This window comes from Apium graveolens, chromosome 2 (genome assembly GCF_009905375.1).
Source record: "Apium graveolens cultivar Ventura chromosome 2, ASM990537v1, whole genome shotgun sequence".
NCBI classification, from domain to species: Eukaryota; Viridiplantae; Streptophyta; class Magnoliopsida; order Apiales; family Apiaceae; genus Apium; species Apium graveolens.
Genome location: NC_133648.1, coordinates 310,025,048 through 310,046,320, shown reverse-complemented (window position 1 = coordinate 310,046,320; position 21,273 = coordinate 310,025,048). Strand labels below are relative to the sequence as shown.

General features: G+C 34.5%; 2 protein-coding genes and 1 non-coding gene across 3 annotated transcripts; 1 reads left to right on the top strand and 2 right to left on the bottom strand.

Moving 5' to 3' along the window:
* Window positions 1–10,980: 10,980 nt before the first annotated feature.
* On the bottom strand, window positions 10,981–15,298 carry LOC141708701 (superoxide dismutase [Fe], chloroplastic). Its single transcript, XM_074512454.1, has 8 exons — window positions 15,118–15,298; window positions 13,375–13,449; window positions 12,756–12,944; window positions 12,281–12,452; window positions 12,008–12,126; window positions 11,818–11,844; window positions 11,662–11,685; window positions 10,981–11,570 (listed from the first exon to the last, which is right to left on the bottom strand). The coding sequence occupies exons 1-8, from the start codon at window positions 15,214–15,216 to the stop codon at window positions 11,358–11,360; spliced, it is 918 nt and encodes a 305-aa protein (XP_074368555.1). The 5' UTR covers window positions 15,217–15,298; the 3' UTR covers window positions 10,981–11,357.
* A 109-nt stretch (window positions 15,299–15,407) lies between these two features.
* TRNAF-GAA (transfer RNA phenylalanine (anticodon GAA)) lies at window positions 15,408–15,480 on the top strand. Its single transcript has one exon. It is a non-coding gene; the product is annotated as a tRNA-Phe (tRNA).
* Window positions 15,481–15,987: 507 nt separating this feature from the next.
* On the bottom strand, window positions 15,988–18,330 carry LOC141708700 (putative pterin-4-alpha-carbinolamine dehydratase, chloroplastic). Its single transcript, XM_074512453.1, has 3 exons — window positions 17,953–18,330; window positions 17,139–17,331; window positions 15,988–16,309 (listed from the first exon to the last, which is right to left on the bottom strand). The coding sequence occupies exons 1-3, from the start codon at window positions 18,289–18,291 to the stop codon at window positions 16,218–16,220; spliced, it is 624 nt and encodes a 207-aa protein (XP_074368554.1). The 5' UTR covers window positions 18,292–18,330; the 3' UTR covers window positions 15,988–16,217.
* Between the last annotated feature and the right edge of the window lie 2,943 nt (window positions 18,331–21,273).

The following is a 21,273-nucleotide window of genomic DNA, read 5'->3' as shown; positions in this document are numbered from 1 at the left end:
AAAAAGAGTTAGTCATGTTCCATCAAACTCAAAAAGATAGAGATGATGCTTTCTATGTTAGGGATGAAGTGCTTAAAATGAATGAATCTCTAAAAGCTGAGTTAGAAAAAGAAAGAGAAATTATCAGGACTTGGACTAACTCTGGCAGAACAACTCAGAATTTGTTAAGTAGTGAAAACTGGAAAGAGGGCTTAGGTTATGGAGAGGATAAGAATGATAAAGGAACTGTAGATGTTAAGCCTATAGCTGTTAAACAAAAATCTAAGCTAAAGCCTGTTAAGTTTGTATCTGTAAAGTATGATAATGAGAAATCAGAAGTTAAAAAGGAATTAACTTCTGACAAACTAAAACAGGAAAAGACAACTGAAGTAAACGTAGGCTTAATGACAAATAAGCAGCTTAAGCATAAGCTGAAAGATGTTAAGAATGCAAACAAGGTAAAATCACCTAAGAAAAATAGGAATGGAAAGGAAGGTGTGAATAAAAGCAATGATTATAAGCCTGTTCCTGAAGCTCCTAGGAAAACGTGTCATAACTGTGGAAGTTCTAACCATCTGGCTTCTTTTTGCAGGAAGAATAAGAACACAAACTCCTTACCTTCAAAGTCAGGAGTTAAGAGTCAGTCTGTTAGATATAAGCCACAAAATCCTTGTTTTCATTGTGGTAGTTTATGACATTCCATTTATACTTGTAAGGAATATCATAGTCTGTACTATGATTATTATCAAATAAAACCTTCTTTAAAGAAAGTTACCATTGTTCCTTCTAGTGTAAGTTCTGATTCAAAGTCTGATAGTGTAAATTCTGATAAGAAAAATGTTAACATAAACTCTGATGCTAAATCCGCTGCAAATGTTAACAGACTTAATAAGGCCAAAGGATCCAAGCATGTCCGGGTCCTTAAAACTAATCATTAGTGGTCTTTGTGATTGCAGGGCAACAGGAAAAATATCCTAGTTCTGGACAGTGGATGTTCAGGACATATAACTGGAAATAAGCCCTGCTATCAGACTTTGTGGAGAAGGTTGGCCTAAGTGTTTCTTATGGAGATGGCAACATTGGAAAAATATTGGGATATGGCAATATTAATCTTGGGAATGTCATCATTAAAGAAGTAGCTCTGGTCTCAGGACTTAAACACAATCTGCTGAGTGTTAGTCAAATCTGTGACAGAGGTTATCATGTGGATTTCTTTGAAGAACACTGTGAAGTTGTAAGTAAATCTACAAGCAAAGTTGTTCTGAAAGGATACAGGCGTGGTAACATCTATGAAGCCAAGCTTTCAACAAGTACTGATGGTTCTGCAATCTGTCTGATGAGTAGAGCATCAATTGAAGAAAGCTGGAATTGGCACAAGAAACTCTCTCATTTAAATTTCAACAATATAAATGAGTTGGTCAAGAAAGATGTTGTGAGAGGACTGCCAAAGTCAGTATTTGCTCCTGATGGTCTTTGTGATTCTTGTCGGAAGGCCAAACAAAGGAAATCTTCATTCAAGAGCAAGACTGAGTCATCAATTCTTGAGCCTTTTAGTCAAATCTGTGACAGAGGTTATTATGTGGATTTCTTTGAAGAACACTGTGAAGTTGTAAGTAAATCTACAGGCAAAGTTGTTCTGAAAGGATACAGGCGTGGTAACATCTACGAAGCCAAGCTTTCAACAAGTACTGATGGTTCTGCAATCTGTCTGATGAGTAGAGCATCAATTGAAGAAAGCTGGAATTGGCACAAGAAACTCTCTCATTTAAATTTCAACAATATAAATGAGTTGGTCAAGAAAGATCTTGTGAGAGGACTGCCAAAGTCAGTATTTGCTCCTGATGGTCTTTGTGATTCTTGTCAAAAGGCCAAACAAAGGAAATCTTCATTCAAGAGCAAGACTGAGTCATCAATTCTTGAGCCTTATCACCTACTACATGTTGATCTATTTGGTCCAGTAAATGTCATGTCTATTGCAAAGAAGAAATATGCTATGGTCATAGTGGATGAGTTGACCAGATACACATGGGTGTATTTCTTGCACACAAAAAGTGAAACTGCATCTTTCTTGATTGATCATGTCAAGCAACTGGATAAATTGATCAAGGACTCAGTGAAAATAATAAGGAGTGATAATGGTACCGAGTTCAAGAATTTGATAATGGAAGAGTTCTGCAAAAACCATGGAATCAAGCAGGAATTTTCTGCTCCTGGAACTCCACAGCAAAATGGAGTTGTTGAAAGGAAGAATAGAACTCTCATTGAAGCTGCACGTACAATGCTTGATGAAGCAAAGCTTCCAACCTATTTCTGGGCTGAAGCTGTGCAGACTGCTTGTTTTACTCAGAATGTAACACTCATTAACAAGCAAGGAAAGACACCATATGAGATGGTGAAGAAAAAGAAGCCAAATCTGAAGTATTTTCATGTATTTGGATGCAAGTGTTTTGTTCTTAAGACTCATCCTGAGCAGCTATCCAAATTTGATCTAAAAGCTGATGAAGGAATCTTTGTTGGATATCCACTTTCCACAAAAGCCTTCAGAGTCTATAACTTGAGAACAAGAGTGGTCATGGAATCTATCAATGTCTCTTTTGATGATAAGAAGATTACTGGACTTGAAGATTTTTTTGATCATGATCAACTGAGATTTGAAAATGAAGACTCAAATTCTGATACTGAAAATCCTAACAATCTAAATCCTGATACTGCAAACTCTGATGGATTAAACTCTGATGTTATTGAAACTGTGGTGACTACGCCAAAGGAAGATGCACCTATGCAGGGGGAGCATACTCAAGATATAACCACATCTCAAGAAGCATCAGAACATACATCTGGCTCTTCAAGTTTTGATAAGCCAAGTTCTGATAGTTCTGAAAATCTAAATTCTGAAGAATCCAACTCAGAGAGCATAGTTTCAGGGGGAGCATCAGAAAATGTTAATGAAGACAGCATGGATCATGGGGGAGCATCCAGTTCTAGAGAAAATCTTCCATCTACAAGGAAGTGGACTAAATCACATACACCTGATTTGATAATTGGAAATCCTGATACAGGTGTCAGAACTAGAACAACTACTTCAAGTGAATGTCTTTACAATTCTTTTCTTTCTCAGACTGAGCCAAAGAAAGTGGTAGAAGCTCTTCAAGATGCTGATTGGGTGCAAGCAATGCAGGAAGAGTTAAATGAATTTGAAAGAAACAAAGTCTAGACCCTAGTGCCAAGACCAAAGAACAGATCTGTTGTTGGTACAAAATGGGTATTCAGAAACAAAACTGATAGTGATGGCATAATTACAAGGAATAAAGCAAGGCTGGTTGCAAAAGGATATTCTCAACATGAGGGAATCGATTATGATGAAACATTTGCACCAGTTGCTAGATTGGAAGCCATAAGGATATTTTTGGCGTATGCTGTTCACAAAAAGTTTACTGTCTTTCAAATGGATGTGAAAAGTGCTTTTCTCAATGGAGAATTGGAGGAAGAAGTATATGTTGAACAACCTCCAGGCTTTGTAGACTCCAAATATCTAGATTATGTCTACAGGCTTGATAAAGCACTTTATGAACTTAAGCAAGCTCCAAGAGCATGGTATGAGACTTTAGCTCAGTTTCTTCTGAAAAGTGGATTTAACAGAGGAACTATAGACAAAACACTGTTCTACCTCAACCATGGAAAGGACTTACTTTTGGTCCAGATTTATGTTGATGATATCATCTTTGGTTCTACAAATGACAAACTTTGCAAGAAGTTTGCCAAACTGATGCAGTCAAGGTATCAAATGAGTATGATGGGGGAACTTAGCTATTTTCTGGGCCTTCAAGTCAAGCAAAATGAAGAAGGCACTTTTATTTGTCAAACTAAGTACACCAGAAATTTGCTGAAGAAATTTGGAATGCAAGATTGTTCAAGTGCATCCACTCCCATGACCACTGCAACAAAACTGGACAAGGATACTGGTAAATCAGTAGATATTACTGATTACAGAGGTATGATTGGCTCACTACTCTATCTAACTGCTAGTAGAACTGGTATCATGTATGCTACCTGTCTTTGTGCAAGATTTCAAGCAGATCCAAGAGAACCTCACTTAACAGCTGTGAAAAGAATTTTCAAGTACCTTAAGGGAACAGCTGATCTGGGATTATGGTATCCCAGAGAATCAGATTTTAAACTAATAGGTTACTCAGATGCAGATTTTGCAGGTTGCAAAATTGACAGGAAAAGCACAAGTGGAAGCTGCCAATTTCTTGGAGGCAGATTGGTTTCTTGGTTTAGCAAGAAACAAAAGTCAATTTCCACATCAACTGCAGAAGCAGAGTATATTGCTGCAGGAAGCTGTTGTGTACAGATTCTTTGGATGAAGAATCAATTACTGGATTATGGGTTAACATATTTCAAAATCCCTATTTACTGTGATAATCAAAGTGCTATTGTTGTGACAGGTAATCCAGTTCAACACTCAATGACAAAGCACATCAGCATCAGGTACCACTTCATAAGGGAACATGTGGATGAAGGTACAGTGGAATTGCACTTTGTTTCAACAGATCAAAAACTAGCAGATATCTTCACAAAACCACTGTGTGAAGCTACTTTTACAAGATTGGTAAATGAACTTGGAATGGTTTCAGGTTCTTTCTCTAAATCTGCTTAGTTTTGTTCTGATGCATCAGACTTTATGATCAGTATTTACAGAAATTACTCTCTTTTTGTATTTTATGCTTAATTAAAAATTGCTTAAGTACTGAATGTTGTCTGATGTGACTTTCTACACTCTGATAGTGATATGTCTATTTGTGTAACTATTCTATCCTATGAGGATACATGTGCTAGATGCTGACCTAGTAGTCTTCAATAAACTAGAAATCCCATGTTAGAAGTAATTATTGTTGTGGAAATCTATTGACACAAGCAAATTCTGATATTGAGTTTAGTAGAGTTTACTTTGTCTATCTTATTACTAAGTCACAAACTAGAATAATGCTTCTCATCTGTTAAGTTCTGATGCTAATAAATCTGTTGAATGTACTAAGTGCTGATAAACCTCACTTATCAAAAGAAAAAGAAAAAGTATCAAGGAATAAAAATCAGGTACTCCTTTGAGGTCTAGAGTAAAAATGTGGAAGGGACGACCCAAGTGCATTGCTGGTATTAAGTAATATGCATCAGAAAAGCAAAATATTTTCTTGGTGACTTTTCACACTCTATGATTACTGGAGAAATACTCTAATAATAGCATAAATTCTGATAAGTAGTCGTGACTCACTTACACTGAGAAGCCACTGTAAAACGGAATTTAAAAAGATGCACAAAATTAGCACAAAACAGTTGAGGTGGACTCAAGCCTGAACTCATTCAATAGTAGGCTTCAGAATAATGACAGATTTTTAGTAAAGTTTTAGTTATGCCTTATTTCTAAGATGTACTGAAGTGAATCAGACTTACTCTTTGTCTGATATTTCGCTTAATGCACACACTAAACACTCCATATAAATGATGAAAATTACTGTGGTGATCTATGTTATTTTAGATGAACAGTTTATGTGTCACATTACATAATCTCTGAGGACAAGTTCTATTGAACGTTCTGATGATTAAGTTCTGGAGAATCAATATCAGAATTTGTGTGAAGAATTACAAAGATAGGCATTCATTTTTCGAGTCAAGAAATCATATTCTGATAACTGTTAAGTTCTGATATAAGTCTAAGTTCTTATATTAACTTCTGATCCTTTACTTGACTTATTTGTGGATAAAATCTAAAAAAAAGTCTCATTTTAAATCAGAATATGTTGGGGCGGAATATTAACAGTCAATATAATTAGGAATAGTGGTACACGTACTTGCACAATAATTTTTACTTGTTTCTTGTGCGCTTTAAACCTAGTTTTACCTTTCCAATGACTGTTTTTCGTCTTCCAAGTCTAGGGAGACGAGGTAGAATTAATTCTACCTGTCAGCATTAAATTTCCTTGCGTCTCCTGGCATTCTCTTGCCTATATAAACAAATACTTCGCAACAGCCTACACATCAATTCTTCTCTCACAAACTCACCTTCATTTTCTTCATACAAACAAAACCATGGTCAACTACAACATGTTTTTGAACTATGAAACATTCAACATGGAGCTGAGCTGTGAAGCCTGGCAGCAGGAATGGCATGTCACTGCCATTCATGATGAGATTTGGGACTCGGTTCCCCAGGAGGTTCTCACCCACCTCCTGTTCTTTTACATGGACTACCATCTCCATCTGGAGCGATTGGAGGAGGAAAGGCTGGAAGCTCTCCGCCAGCAAGAGCGAATCACCAGACTCGCTATTCTTTTTGTAGAGAGTAGGAAGAAGAAATAATTTATTTTCTTCTTCCTGTTTTTCTTCATCGTCAGCCTTGCCCTGCTTCTTGAGCTAGGACAAAGGCTGTTGATGTTAGGTTTAGATGCTTAGGACAATCTTGTAAAGTTCTGATGTAATTTAAATTTCATGAATGTATTCTCTTAATATATAACTTTTGCTGTACTAATCCCCCTAAACTAGCCAGTACCTTAATTCCACCATTCAAAATTGCAAAACGAGCCTTTAATGACCTGGTAAATGCTGACCTTAAGAAAAAGGTGGTTAGACCTTTACAAATTCCTCAGTCTATAAAATAGATCTTGGTAAATGCTGATCCTGAAACCTATAGATCTGTTTATCCCGATGTCCAACCTACCACCAACTCCCAAACACCACAACAACCATCAGAACATACCACTCATACATCTATACCTCAACCCTCCCTCAGAACATATCTCAAATCATATCTCACAACTTCACAGACAGCTCAACCTTCATCCTCAGCACCTCTTGTGATGCCTTCCTCTTCCAAGCCTAAGAAGACAAAGACTGTTCCTCAAACACCTCAGAAGAGAAGGAGGATTGTTTTGAGAGATGAGTCTGATAGTGAGGAACAGGTTTCTACTTCAGAACCTGTTGTTAAAGAAGCTGAGAAAGTTCCTTCTCAGAAGGATTCTGGAATTGGGGGATCTAAGCTTCTCAAACGGCTTAGAAGAATGACTTTTGCTGAAACTCCCAAGGAATCCCCACCTTCTAAGAGATACAAGAAACAGAGAGCTAAAAGGCCAGTTTCAGATGATGAGGAAGCAGCAGCTAATGAAGGGGATCAGGAATCTATGATCTCACAAAAAGCAGAATCTGCTGAAGCCACTGCTTCTCCATTAACTCCACCTCAGGAAGCTGCTACTGAAATGGAAAACACACCATCTGTATCTCCTGTTCAAAAGACTGTATCTCCTGTTGATCCAGACATAAGTGCTGAAATTGATATTCAGAACCTGGTTGTGCCTGAGGTACTTTACTTAGAAGCTCCAACAACACTTCATCCATTAACAATACCTGTCTCTGATGCTACTCAAATTCCAGAATTATCTACTACACCTTCTCTGCATCTAGATGATGATGATCAGATTCTAGGTGAGCATCAGAATATGGTTGTTCATCAGAACTTGGAACCAGATCAGCACTTAGAGGATGATGCTGAAGCTTCAATTGCTTCTCATACTGTTGTTTTATCAGAAGATGTTGATTCTGTAAGTTCTGATGCTGCAAATGCTGATGATACTGGTGATGCTGCTCCAAATGCAGATGCTGATGAAGCAGGTCCTTCAGGACATGCACCTCAACAAACTGTTCCTAAATATGAATTAGTTAAGAAGTTTGTTATAAAAGAAGCACCAGTGCCTTGGAGTGAAACTCCTGCAGGACATGAGTGGACTAAGGAATGGAACTCAGTTACCTGTGTTCCATCTGCAAAGAATCTTGCTGAGCACTTGACAAAAGCTGATGAGATGTTAATTACTGATGATTTCAAAACACATCTTCGAGTCACTGCATTGAGTACTAAACATCTGCAAGGTCTTCATTCCACTACTCATGCAGAAATACATAAAATTCAGGAAGAATTACTCAAGCAAGAACAAGTTCAGAAAATTGACAAGAAAAAATTCTTCCAACCTACCTTTGACAGAGTTGCTTATATTGAGAAGACCCAAGAGAAACAACAATCTCAGATTGATGATATTTTGAAGAATCAAGCTTCTCAGCAATCTCAACTTAATGAAATCCAAGCCTCAGTGGAATTGCTTGTTTCTCTTCTCTTACCTGCTGATGCCAAAAAGGGGAGAAAGTAATTAAGTCCAAATGCAAAACTGATAAGACACTGAAGAGGAAGGATGATGAAAAAGATGACCAAGGAAACTCTAGAATGGGTGGAGGTCATAGTCAAGGTAGAGGTTTCTCATCAAGAAAAGATGAAATCACAAGTCACATGACAAGTTCTGATGCTGGAAAAAGAATTACTTCTGCTACTGGTAAAAGGATAAGTTCTGATGAACTTTTAGATCTTGATGAAGAAATGTCAAGACAATTATTTCTTCAGGAAAATCTAGGAATGGACTTGGAGAGTCTAATGGAAGAAGAAGCCAGACTTAAATCAGAAAAAGTTAAATCTAAATCTGAAGTTTCTGGTAAAAAGAAACTTCCAAAACTCAAAGGCATTGTGATAAAAGAAAGGACAAATCCCGAAGCAACTGTGGCTAAATCACAACTGCAGATAGATCCAAGGTCCAAGGGCAAAGAGAAAGTTGGTGAACCTATCAAGGTTTATGTGCCTCCTGTGAATGAAGAAATTACTGATGAAGATGATGATCTTGCTCTGACTTCAAGAAAAGTTTCTAAGACAACCTCTGACATGGCTCAAGTTGTTCAAAGTCAAGAGTTAGTTAATTCTGATATTTCGAAGAAGCAAGTAACCTCTGACATAGCTCAAGTTAACTTAATATCAGAAGATAACACAAAGGAAACCTCTGACATTGCTCATGTTAAATCTTCAAAGAAACTACTACCAGGATTCACTAAAACTAAACAGACTCAACCTTTGAAGACTGCTGCAAGTGGTTTTGAAGCAAGAGTGGTTACTGGAAAGGAAGCAAGAGATAAAACTGGATTGGGAAGTGCTGATGAAAGAAGAATACATAACACTACCAATGATCCAACTTCCTTAAGTGAACCAGGTATTGGAGCAACTCCTGAGAGATTGAATCAACTGGAATCTGTACAAATGGTTTACCATACCTACTTGAAAGAACACATTTTGTTGTACTTCATGACAGATGGTAGGGTTTATCATATAAGGGAAAATGCCATTCCACTGAAGTATTTTGAAGAACTGGAGCATGTATTATTCTTACTTCAAGTGAATGACGGAATAACAGAAAGTGCTGCAAACTATTTGAAGAATCAGATTCAGAGACATAAAATGCTTTATTCTGTTAAGTCTGACAGCACATATCTTCTAAAGTACATAGATCACAAGGGTGATATAGTTGAGATGAAGCCCAACACTGCCAAGATTATAACTACCTTTCTGGGTTACAGGGCTGTGGAATTCAATCTTGAGTCTGATAAGGCATATTTGATCAGACTGGATCAGGATATAAGAGAAGCTAGAATTAATGATCTCAGGGCTGCAATCTTTCAAATTGGTGAAGATACTGCAGAACTTAAAGATGCTAAAAGGAGGATGATTGATGAACTCAGATATGCTGAGAGATGTTTGTTGAAGAACTATCTCAGAACAACTCCTGACATCCGAGAGATCAGAAGATGAAGCCAAGTCAAGATCTACAACTGCTTAAATTCTGATATGAATACAGACTGAAGTTGTTATAAGAAGTTAAAGATTGGTAAAGTTTTAAGGACTGTAAGTTGTAGTTATCTAGTCAAATTCTCATGCATTTGTACTTAATGTTTTTGACATCATCAAATATCTTTTAAACTTGTATATTATGCTAATTTACAAGTTGGGGGAGATTGTTAGATATATTTGATAATGTCATGACTAATGTGATTTATGTTTAGTTTTCAGATCTTACTTAAACACGATAAATCAGTACTTACTGGAAGTCAGGACTTAAGGATATCAGTACTTATATTATCAGGAGATAATCATCAGAAGATGGATATCAGAACTTAAGTACTGAAGGAAGTTCAGATAAGGAAGTCAGCTGGTTAAAGGAAAGAAGATCGAGACAAACATAAGAAGAGATATGCATGACGAAGGAATTCTATGAAAAATAGAATACTTAAAAGAAAAGATATCTGATTGATATTTTAGGAAGCAGAATTATATTCCATATCAATTAGCTATTATCTTGTAACTGTGTAGTATATAAACACAGACATAGGGTTTACACTATAAGTGTTATCACAATCGAGAATATTTATTCATCATAACCCTAGCAGCTCTCGTGATATTTGTTCATCACTGAGAGAGAACAGTTCTATACTGTAACAGAGTTTATTGTTCCAATAAAGTTTGTTTTCTGTTACTTGAGTTATTAAAGTTCGATTTGATTGTACTATACACTGTATTCACCCCCTCTACAGTGTGTGTGACCTAACAATCAGATTTTTGTTGGTTTGGATTAGATATTGATTCTTTCGTATATGTTATATTGTTCTTTTCACTTTTTAGATTTTACCTATTTTGACACACACACAAGTCAGAGGTATTTTGGGAACAGCTTGTTCATTCTTCGGAACGAGGGGAAGATTGCGTACATTTTATTCTCCCGTACCCAAGCGGGATATACCGGGTATCTTTATTTTGGTTTGATTAATATAGTTGGATATTTTATCCATTTGTTGACTCGTATTTTTATAACAAATTAACTAAATTGAATAATACAATTTCGTATATCAGTTGTTTGGTCCATACTCTCGTAATTAGCATATTTCGTAACTTAAAAAATGTTCGAAATTTGATATCTATCAACGGAGATGTGCAAAAACAAACATTTGTATCCAAAAAGAAATAGAAAGGTTAAGTAGGTCATGTGATTTTTCGTTACTTTTGAATTTTTGCTCAATTTTTCTAGTTCTTTTACATCACAAGTCGTGTGATTTTTGGGAGAGTTTATGTTAATTAGGATTATAATAGAAAATACAACTTAGATAAGATTAAAAAAATGAAAAAGAAATCAAGTAACATAGGTTCATACTCCATCCCCATCTTGTCAAATGTCAAGTGTTAACTGCTCCTACAATATACACAACTTTCTTTCCACAAATAGTGGTAGATGTATCATTTGCATAATTTCTCATGGCTTCCTACTTCGTACATCAAGTGCTCAATACTGACAATCTACCCCCATGAAATAATGGTGCTACATTCCCGCAGATACAAAACTTTCTATAGATGTGCTCAATCCAGTAACCAGGCTGTGATTAAAGTCTGCTTGAAATTTTGGTAACCATGACATCCTTGAAGTCCAAACCCCCAATGACAGAAACCATCATACACTTCTACGTGACAATCATTCAACCTCCGACTCTTCACTTTCACTTTCCAAGTACATCTCTGTTGCTTCACCACCGGGCAAGTTAGCTTCTTCTTCCTCTCTTCTTTTCCTCTCCGCTTCCTTGTCCCTCTCGGTAGACCTAGACTTCGCTATTTCTAGCCTCATGCTCACGGTTTCCCAGGATACTAGCTTCTCGAGAAATGTTGAAATATACTCGGCCCTACGGTTCTGTTGAGATGAGACAAATAATAGTGCCAAAGTATGATTCAAAGTAGCTAGGGAATTTCAAAGTAATTAATACCAAATCCAGCAACCTTACCTCGAAGTCAATGTAGTAAGAATGCTGCAATAGCAAGAAAGAAAGCATTTTAAGAGAAAAAATAGAATGAAATCAGTACTTGCGTAAGAGAAAATTTCAGTGCGTTTACATTCTGTAAGAAATAAGAAGTTTAACATAACAGATATACTGACGTACCTCCCAGACATCTATTGTGAGAAGCGGCTGCAACAACCACACAATATAATCAGATACTTACGTAAGTACAGTTGAAGAAACAAATTTCATCAAAAACAACAAAGTTCACATTTTGAAGTTGTGAAGCTCTTTGTACTTTAATGTGAATCACTTTACTCCGTCTAAAAGTTCAGAAAATTCAATTACTTACAAAGTAATCCCAGACAAGCGGATTCACAGCATTTGGACTCTTCACCACTACAAGCTTCTTGTCTTCCTCTGATGGGAGTGGGTTCACAGCGTTTCCTACATCGAGCCTGTTTGCTTTGTCTAGAAAAAAAATTAAATCAACGGAGCCTTTAACTCAGCAGTGCACAAAAACAGTAAGTACTTTTTCATAAATACATACAAGTCAATAAGTATAAGTGCATTTTCAAGTTGATATGGGGGAGGAAGGGGAAAAGGAAGCAATAGGACCACTTACATGCAAGCCAGGCCCAACCAGAACCAAACTGAGAAGATGCTGCCAACTTGAATTCTTCAACAAAAGCTTCGAAGGACCCAAAATCTCTGTTAATAAGCTTCAAAAGATCTCCGGATGGCTTGCCTCCACCACCTGGTGCCATAGATTCCCAAAAGAACTCATGGTTCCAAGTCTGCAAACGTGGCAAATATAAACTATAGATATGAAGGAAACATAATATCAAACTCAATAAATTAAAAGGGCCTGAATCATCTAGGAAATTTGATTTATAAGAAAAGAGCAGTATATGCAAAACCCAGAATTACAATGTCATCGGAAGAACGGGTCATATGAAATTGAAATTCAAATTCTTAACAATTGTTTGACCAACTTTTGACACGATAATAGTCTGTTTGTTTTTGAAAGATTTGCATAATATCAACAGAGATATATGAACGATGAACTATTTATTCATATAGAGCAAAACGTTACACACCTGTGCAGCATTGTTAAATGCTGGAAGGATATCACCTTTATTGTAAGAAACTAGTACCACACCTTCCAATGTCAATCCATCCAGTTCCGTTCCTACTATTTGCTTGTTCAGGTTGTCCACATAGCCCCTGTGGTGTTTTCCCCAATGATACTCCAGAGTTTCCTTGCTCATGTGTGGCTCCAGAGCATTCTATTGTACATATCCACTGATTATAATAAGTATAACCAAGTAGATGCTTCATGATTATAAGTATAACCAAGTAGATGCTTCATGATTACACTAACAGGTATACATGCAAATAATTTTCACTTATCTACGAATAAATCAGTATACCAGTCAGTGACTACGTGAAACTAGAATAGAACACTTGGATCTCATTCTAGATAGATTTCTTTACCTAAATTTACACAATTTTCACCAAAAGAGACAACAAAACTTTAGTTGGCTGGCACTTGGTAAAATTAAAAAAAAATGAAATGAAAAGTTTAAAGTACAGATCAGAAAACTAAATTTTTGTGGTGATAGCTAAGCATTACATTTCTAAGCTAAAATCAGGACATTCACTTATCTTAAGATTCTTAATCACAAAGTTCTACAAAAAAGGAATGTCAAAACTTACGAGCATATATGGAGGAGGCTTCAACTCAATCTTCGCAGTTACTACTTGTGGACTATTTCTACTCTTACATTGCTTCTGCACAAAAAGAAGTAACAATTTAACAACTGCAGAATACAACCCAACACGAAATGTTACAGACTTTGGTCCTACATAGGCAACTACATTACCCATTAACAAACCCAACACGAGTTATATGACATCCGATTGCGAACACTACCATTTCTCGTGTAACTCCTTCAATTTCACAAGTTATTATTTCTTAGTTCTTACGATATTGTTCAATACACACCTCATGTCCAAAAATCTCCACATTACCTTTGATTCTTCTACAGCTACATAATTCTTAAATGCACTAATATTTCTCAATAAGCATATCGATCTATCCTCATTACTTTTTACATTCACAACAATGAAAACACTTTGAAGGGCATTGGATAGAGACATAGAGTCAATTAATAATACGATATATCAGCGTCTTAGGTGCGGAAGTACCCTATATACAGGGTCATGTTCCACTACGAACCATATCTGTTAGAAGTTCAGATTTATGATGATTTCCAGAATTCAACGCAACAGAATAATAGAGTTCAGATATTGCAGAATGCAGTTGATTCAGATTTTCCAGGAGACTATTTCTCAGGATTAGGTTTGTTAGGGTTTTATGTATATCTTGTTTATCTGGATAAACCTTATCTCAAACAAACCCTATCTTATAAATCAAGTTTAAATCTCTCAAGCCTTATCTTTACTTGATTTATCTTTTTCAAACGTACTAACAGATTAGTTTCAAAGTTTTATTCAAATATTTTCAAACAAACTTATCTTCCAATCTTATCTTGTGTTTGAAAATAAATCTGTTAGAACTTTGCTTATAAATACAACTCTTCATTTCAGATTTGTAGCTAACACTTTCACGAGAATCTTTCATCATCTGAAATCATTTTCTTGTTTCATACCCGAGATATTCATATCCAGAAAAACAAGAAACCTAGTTTGAGTTGTAATCAATTTGTTTATTCTTGTACTTATGTATTCATATCAACTTTGTGCCGGGTTGTGGCAAGCTTGATTTCAAAGTATAGCAAGGTAGCTAGAAGGCTAAGGAATAGCAGTGGGCTAGGTAGCAAGGTAGCTTGGGAAAGGGTTTCTTTCAGGTGCTATATTTGTAATCAAGGAAAAGACTGTAAGTTCTTTTATTAAAGTTGATATAATACATTCTCTATGCTAGTTGGCATGGGGACTTGGATGCAGGCCATAGACTAGGTATAGGGGCCGAACCAAGTAAAAACTTCTGGTGTTTTTACTTTTCAGTTCTCAGCATTCTGCATTTTATTTCTGTTATTTATTTTCTGCAGTGTAATTGAGACTGTCCCATACCCTGTCTCATTTGTAAAGGGACTGTCCCATTTGCATAAGAGACTGTCCAATTTGCCTTGACAGTTAGAATATTATTTTATCTATCGAGCCATCGAATTTCAATATCAACCAACAATGTAGCTACAAATCACCGGTCACAATACATTAATCATAAGTTTGTAGTTTGAAGGCTTCATTACTTTGTACTTAAACTAACACCTACAAATATTTTAAACTAAAGAAGTGCAAGGAAATGCATCGAAAAGCGAAAACAAATATAAGCATCAAACATTCTCAGAGACATTTCATCAAACAACATGTGCACATTCATACTATTATCGTGAGTTTTAACCTCTTAATGGAGTTGAATATGACAAAGTAGCTGACCTGTTTGTTTTTCCAAACTGAGCTCCGAGTTGACTCACTAAACACTTGTTTTGGGAGAAATGCACAAGTCAACAGACTCGTTGTCGATGTTGCCGCCATTTTAGCCGGAGGTTTTTTGTATTAGATTTTAACTGGATATTTAAATCTATTCTGTTTCCGCGGATAATGTTTATAAGAATTTAATTTAAATTATTTGTTGGGCCTGGGCGGCTGGGCCTGTGTTTCGGTTTAATATAATACATACCTCCGACATTATAAATTTATATTTTCAAACTAAATTCTTATCAATTGCGGGGATAGCTCAGTTGGGAGAGCGCCAGACTGAAGATCTGGAGGTCAGGTGTTCGATCCACCTTCACCGCAAACTATTTTTTTAAAATGTCTTTTCTTCCAGTGACCGTGCCTCAAAGACAAGGTGAATGAAGTAAGAATGCTGTAATAACAATGGCATAATGGAAAGCATATTAAAAAAGGGCTAAAAAGTGTCAGTACTTCCATAGCAGTTCATCTCATTTTTGTTCCATCTCAGTTGAGCTTTTAGAATGGAGATGGGAGTGAACATTGGAATGTTCCATCAGTTATTGTGATCGCGGTAAAGATTGAAGCTGCAATATTCGATTCTGAAGGATTATATGAAAGCAGCGCTGTTAAATGTGGGAAAATAAAAATTATTTTATTTTTAAAATTAAAAATAATTAAAAATTATTTAAAGGTCTCGTTCTGCATGAACTTTTGTAGGCATCTATATTTACCCATTATACTTTTTTCATGTTTAGTTGTTAAACGAATGGCACAACTAAACATTGCTCTGTTAGCAATGCCCAGAATTTATAATTTGATATCTCCCACCTATCCTGTGGCATCAGTAGCTTAAAAATATATAATATGTTTAGCAAGAAATGAACAATTTACAAAGAAGTTTAAATAATCAATAATCTATTTTTGTTTCTCAAATACAATTACAATTCTCTAGTAAATATGTTGGATTCAACATGAAACAAAACTCTATTACAAGTGTGTTTTGATAAGGATACGATATATAGCAAAATTTAGCTTGCTTCTTCCAGCTTGCACTGAAGTTATAAGTAGAAGCACCTTGGTTAAGCCCAAGCTCTTTTTCTGGGAACAAGATCTGATGTCTGTATCTCATCAATTTTAGCAGCTACGATGAAATCATTCATACTTATACCCCCTGTGCAGCACAAGTGAAAATATAATATGTTAAAAGGGGCTGGCTCTATATCACATCTATAGCGACTTAAGAGGTTCAAGTCATGTTGAGAGAAACGTATGCATTTGCTTCGATTCTTAAGTTTCCACTAGGATGTATTTTGTTTACATGGTAATAAGTAGTCATATAACTGAATAATAATGAATAGGAATACCTCTAGGAGCATGAAACATGAGGGGAAACATGTTTAGCTAATTATGAGAAAAGAAACATGAGGATATTTTAGATAATTATGAGAAGAAACTCGTTGATATTAGTCGTAAAACTGAGGAAAGTTTAGTCTAATCAACATAAGGAATATATGTTGTAGTTGCAGAACATAGTATAGCAGTTGTTCAAAGGCAACTACTCAGTTATTTGTATATTAGTCAAGAGAAGTCGTCAAGTTATTTCCTAATCATTTTTGGCGATTTATGATAATATTTACATAATTTTATCATATTAATATGTTTCAATCTACAAAGCACTTTAAATTTGTGGGGAAATGCTTGCTTAACACAGCAGGCTGAAATATGATTTATCAGATTCAGATAACCATTCTTCAGAATTCTTAGTAGTTTTAAATCAGTAAGCTAAATTCCGAAAACCGTGACAGAACAAGAAATTCAAGTTCTATCAGATTGGAAATTCTATTGACATATGTTATTGCAGAAAAATGGATGACTCGGACCACACATAGTTTAAGCTTCTGAATATATACTAAAGTAACCATTTTGACATATTGTATTGGACTCGGAATGTTCAAATAATAGAAGAGCCAGTATTTTTCAATAAAAAAAATATTGCATACCAATGGAAGGAGTCCACAGTTCAGCTCTAACTTGATTGGGTGGTTCCAAGTGAAGGTTAGGAAGGTGCCCAATAGTTTCTACAACATTGAATATTCTATTGATGAGTTCAACACCAGACTTATAATCTTTTAGCTTCCACAAACATTGTAACTTAACAGCTCCACCTTCATTTGACAGTCTCCAACCAACAACCTACAATAAAAATAAAGAAAGGTTCATTATTAACCAAAATTCTATATAAATAAAATTATCTTTTCTTGCTGGTAAAAAGTAAAATCTTGCGTTTTTTTGCTATTGGAAAGAATGAAAATGGGGGAATGTAATGATAATTGTACTATCTATTCCTTTTATAATGGAAATTTTGTGCCTTTCCAGTCTTTTTGCTCTTCCCTCTTATATTCTTCTCCTAGGCTCTTATTTGGTTCGAAAATCGCATTCCATTCTCATTTCCTACCTTATTCCATCATCCATGTCCTCAAATAAGCATCAAATTTGGCAACAGAGTAAATATTATGCAGAACTACAGAAAAGAAAGTAAACACATAATATTCTCCTACGAGTTCCATATCCTAAATTTTACTATATTATCCGAAAATGATATTAAAACAACTCAATATCACTCCTTTATCACATTTCTGTTACTCTAAGTTTCACTCATTCTTATCAAATTTCATTTCACAACCAATTACCAAACCAAACATACCCGTATATCCCGCTTACAACCCGAACCCAAATTTAACACCCCTACACCCTACAAACATAAAATATCCAAAAATCTTGAAAAAAACACATGGGCTATTACAAAGATTGTACCTTTCTCAACAAATTCTGAGCATCTTGGTCAGCCAAAGCAAAAGGCTGAGGAGAACACTCAAGTCTAGAAAGAGAGAGAGCAGCAAGATTAGGAATCAAAATCTTATGCTCAGTGCTGCCAAAACCCAAAACTTTATCACCAAAATTACTCTCAATCTCAGCAGGAAAAGGGTCTCTGGCCCCAAAATCATTGTCACCTTCCATAGCTAAAGTTATCAACTTTGTGTGTCTGAAAGGTGTAAACTTGATTTTAGGACATGGGTTTGTTGGGAATGGAGTGGATAGATGTAGTGGAGGAGCTGAGAAGCTTGGACGAGGTAGTGTTGTAATGGAAGCCATGTTTGAGTTCAAGTTTCACTCTCCAGTCTTCTTATCCACTGGTTATATAGACTTGTAGGACTTGCATTTTTATTATTGTTTGGAAAAATAATGAAATATTCTTGGAATTTCAAAATTACTATTTTGTCATTTCTTTTATGATTTATTGATTTTATGTAATTAAATTCTGAATTAGAAAAAAACACATTAACAAGAACGAAATTTGTTTTTGACTGTATTTTATGATAGCCTAAGTTTAAATATTATAGGCATTATTGACATAAAAAACCCATACTTAAATAAATACATTATATTAACTAAATTCAATTAATTATATTTAGGTTAATTTTTAATTTTATTTGAGTCCATACTAAATATTATTTTGTTTTAGTTAAAATGTGATATATACATTAATTTTCTTTTTACCCGATATCATTATATATATTAAAAAATTATCTTTTAATTTCTAATTTTGCTTTAACCCCGTTCAATAGCATACATTTAAAAAAAATTTCAATTATTTCATCCTTAATATAACTATCTATATTTATTTTATTTTCACCCGCATCAATTGTATAATGTTGTTTAAACTCGAAAATAGTGGGTATAGATTATAATTTTATTTATATAAATATATTATGAATAATAATATAATAATGAGAGTATTATATGTAAAATATAATCATATGCATCACTAGCATTTATTATTTTGTTTTACGGCGATCTATCAAATTCAACTAACCATGTTTTTTAGCCCGTATAATTTTGTTTAAACTCGGATAAATAGTGTATATCCCGACTCCGTTGTACCTATCAACGAATTATCTATTAATTTTAATTTTATTTTAGACCAGATCAATATAATAATCTTTTTTTGTCCGGGTGAATAATTTATATTATTTTATTTTTACCCGATATCATTATACATATTTAATTCTATATGTATTTAAATAAATTTATTGTGAATATTAATATGTTACAGAGAGAATTTTATTTTTAAATATAATTATAAACTTATAGGATGACCAAAATATAGATGAGTGCGCGACTACCAACCCAACTTTCTATATTTCGTACCTATATTATTTTAAATAAGATAGATATTACAGATATTAAAAAGACCATTAATATGTAATCGGTTATATCAACCAAATTCAAGTAATTGTATTTATTTTATTTTGGTGTGGTTGAATATTATTTTGCTTTAGTCTAAATGAGTATTATATATTATTTTGTTTTTTTTACCCGACGACGTTACATAGACCAACTAATTATCTTTAAATTCTAATTTTGTTTTAGCATCGTTCAATAATATAATTTTTTTAACCGCGTGAGTTGTATTTATTATTTTATTTTAAACCGATGAAATAAATGCAACTAACTGTTTTTAGTTTTTTTAACCCGACGCAGTAAATCCAACTAACTATATTTAGTTTTTTCAGCTCCTATTAAATAATAGTATAAACTTTGTTTAAATCTGGATGAATAATGTATATCATTTTAATATTTTTTTTTATCTCGGAGTCATTATACCTGTTGTGCAAGACATGCATGTATTATAATAAGATTAAGTCAAAATTGACAGCCTTAAGAATTAGTTGTATGATAATCTAAATTTGTATTTTGTATTTTGTATTGTATTACTTGAGTCTGTAAAAATGTCAAAGATTAGACTGAAGTATTTTTGTGTAAACAGTCTCAAGCCTAAGAATAAACTCTGGAAGAAGATCAAAAAGATCATGCCTCAATCAAGAAGTTTGGAGTTGAATAAATCTGTTTTAGGAAACATATTCTAAGTCAAGATATCTACAAGTCACTGATCAAGTCATATAGAGAAGTCATTCGAGAACTCCAGAATGACTTACCGAGAAGTCCAAAACAGCTTATAGAGAAATCTCAGAGATATCGACAAGAGAAATGAAGACATGAAGATTGGAGATATCGACAAATCAAATTATCATTAGAGATCTCAGAGATATCGACAAGTCAAAATGTATATAAAGATCTCTGAGATATTGACAAGTCATTTCTGCATTAGAGAACTTAGAGATATCGACAAGTCAAAATAAAGATGTTAAGATTGGAGATATCGACAAGTCAATTTTTTTATTAGAGATCTCAGAGATATCGATAAGTCAATATGCTTATAGAGATCTCAGAGATATCGACAAGTCATTTCCACATGCAGAATTTTGGAAACCTCGACAAGCCAAGTTCACTTATAGAGAACTCAGAGACCTCGAAAAGTCAAAGACAATTATAGAGAACTCAGAGATCTCGATAAGCCATTATACTTATCGAGATGTCAGTTCTCTATAGATCAAACTGGAGATCTCGATATGAAGCTCAAGTACAGAATGCAGACAAGTTAAATATTCAAGATTATCAATCAACAAACCATCTAATCACTTAGATTGAAAAGTCTATAGAAGCAGTTTGAAGAGTACAAGATCAAAAGCCAAGATTAACTGACAAAGAAAAGTCACAGATTCACAGGATTTGCAAAGATACACTAAGCCAGAAATGGAAAGTTTTAGAGATAACTTAAAGTAGGGTTTAGTACATCTTATTGCATGCTGTGTAAACCTGTATTTACTAATCTATAAAGTAAACACTAGTACTTTGCTTTTAAAAGTGTAGCAAACAAATTTAGTTTTCTTGTAACTCTTTCAAGGAAGAAGCTGAATTCTTTCCTTACAAAAAACCCAGGATTTGTAGCAAAAACTAGCTTAATTTTAATACAAAATTAAGTGAGTTTTGAAATATTGTGTGCACTATTTTAATTTTAGTTAACATAATATTACTGCATTTCTAATATGCCTTGTTCATCAAGTAACAAACATTCAAAAAGCCTTAAAAATATCCAAAACACATTCACCCTCCCTTGTGTTGTTATTCATTACCTAACAAGTGGTATCAGAGTAAAATCTGAAAGCATACAGATTAAAGATCTTGGAAAAATGAATACACAGAAGATTAACAGTATAAAGATACCAGCCTTTG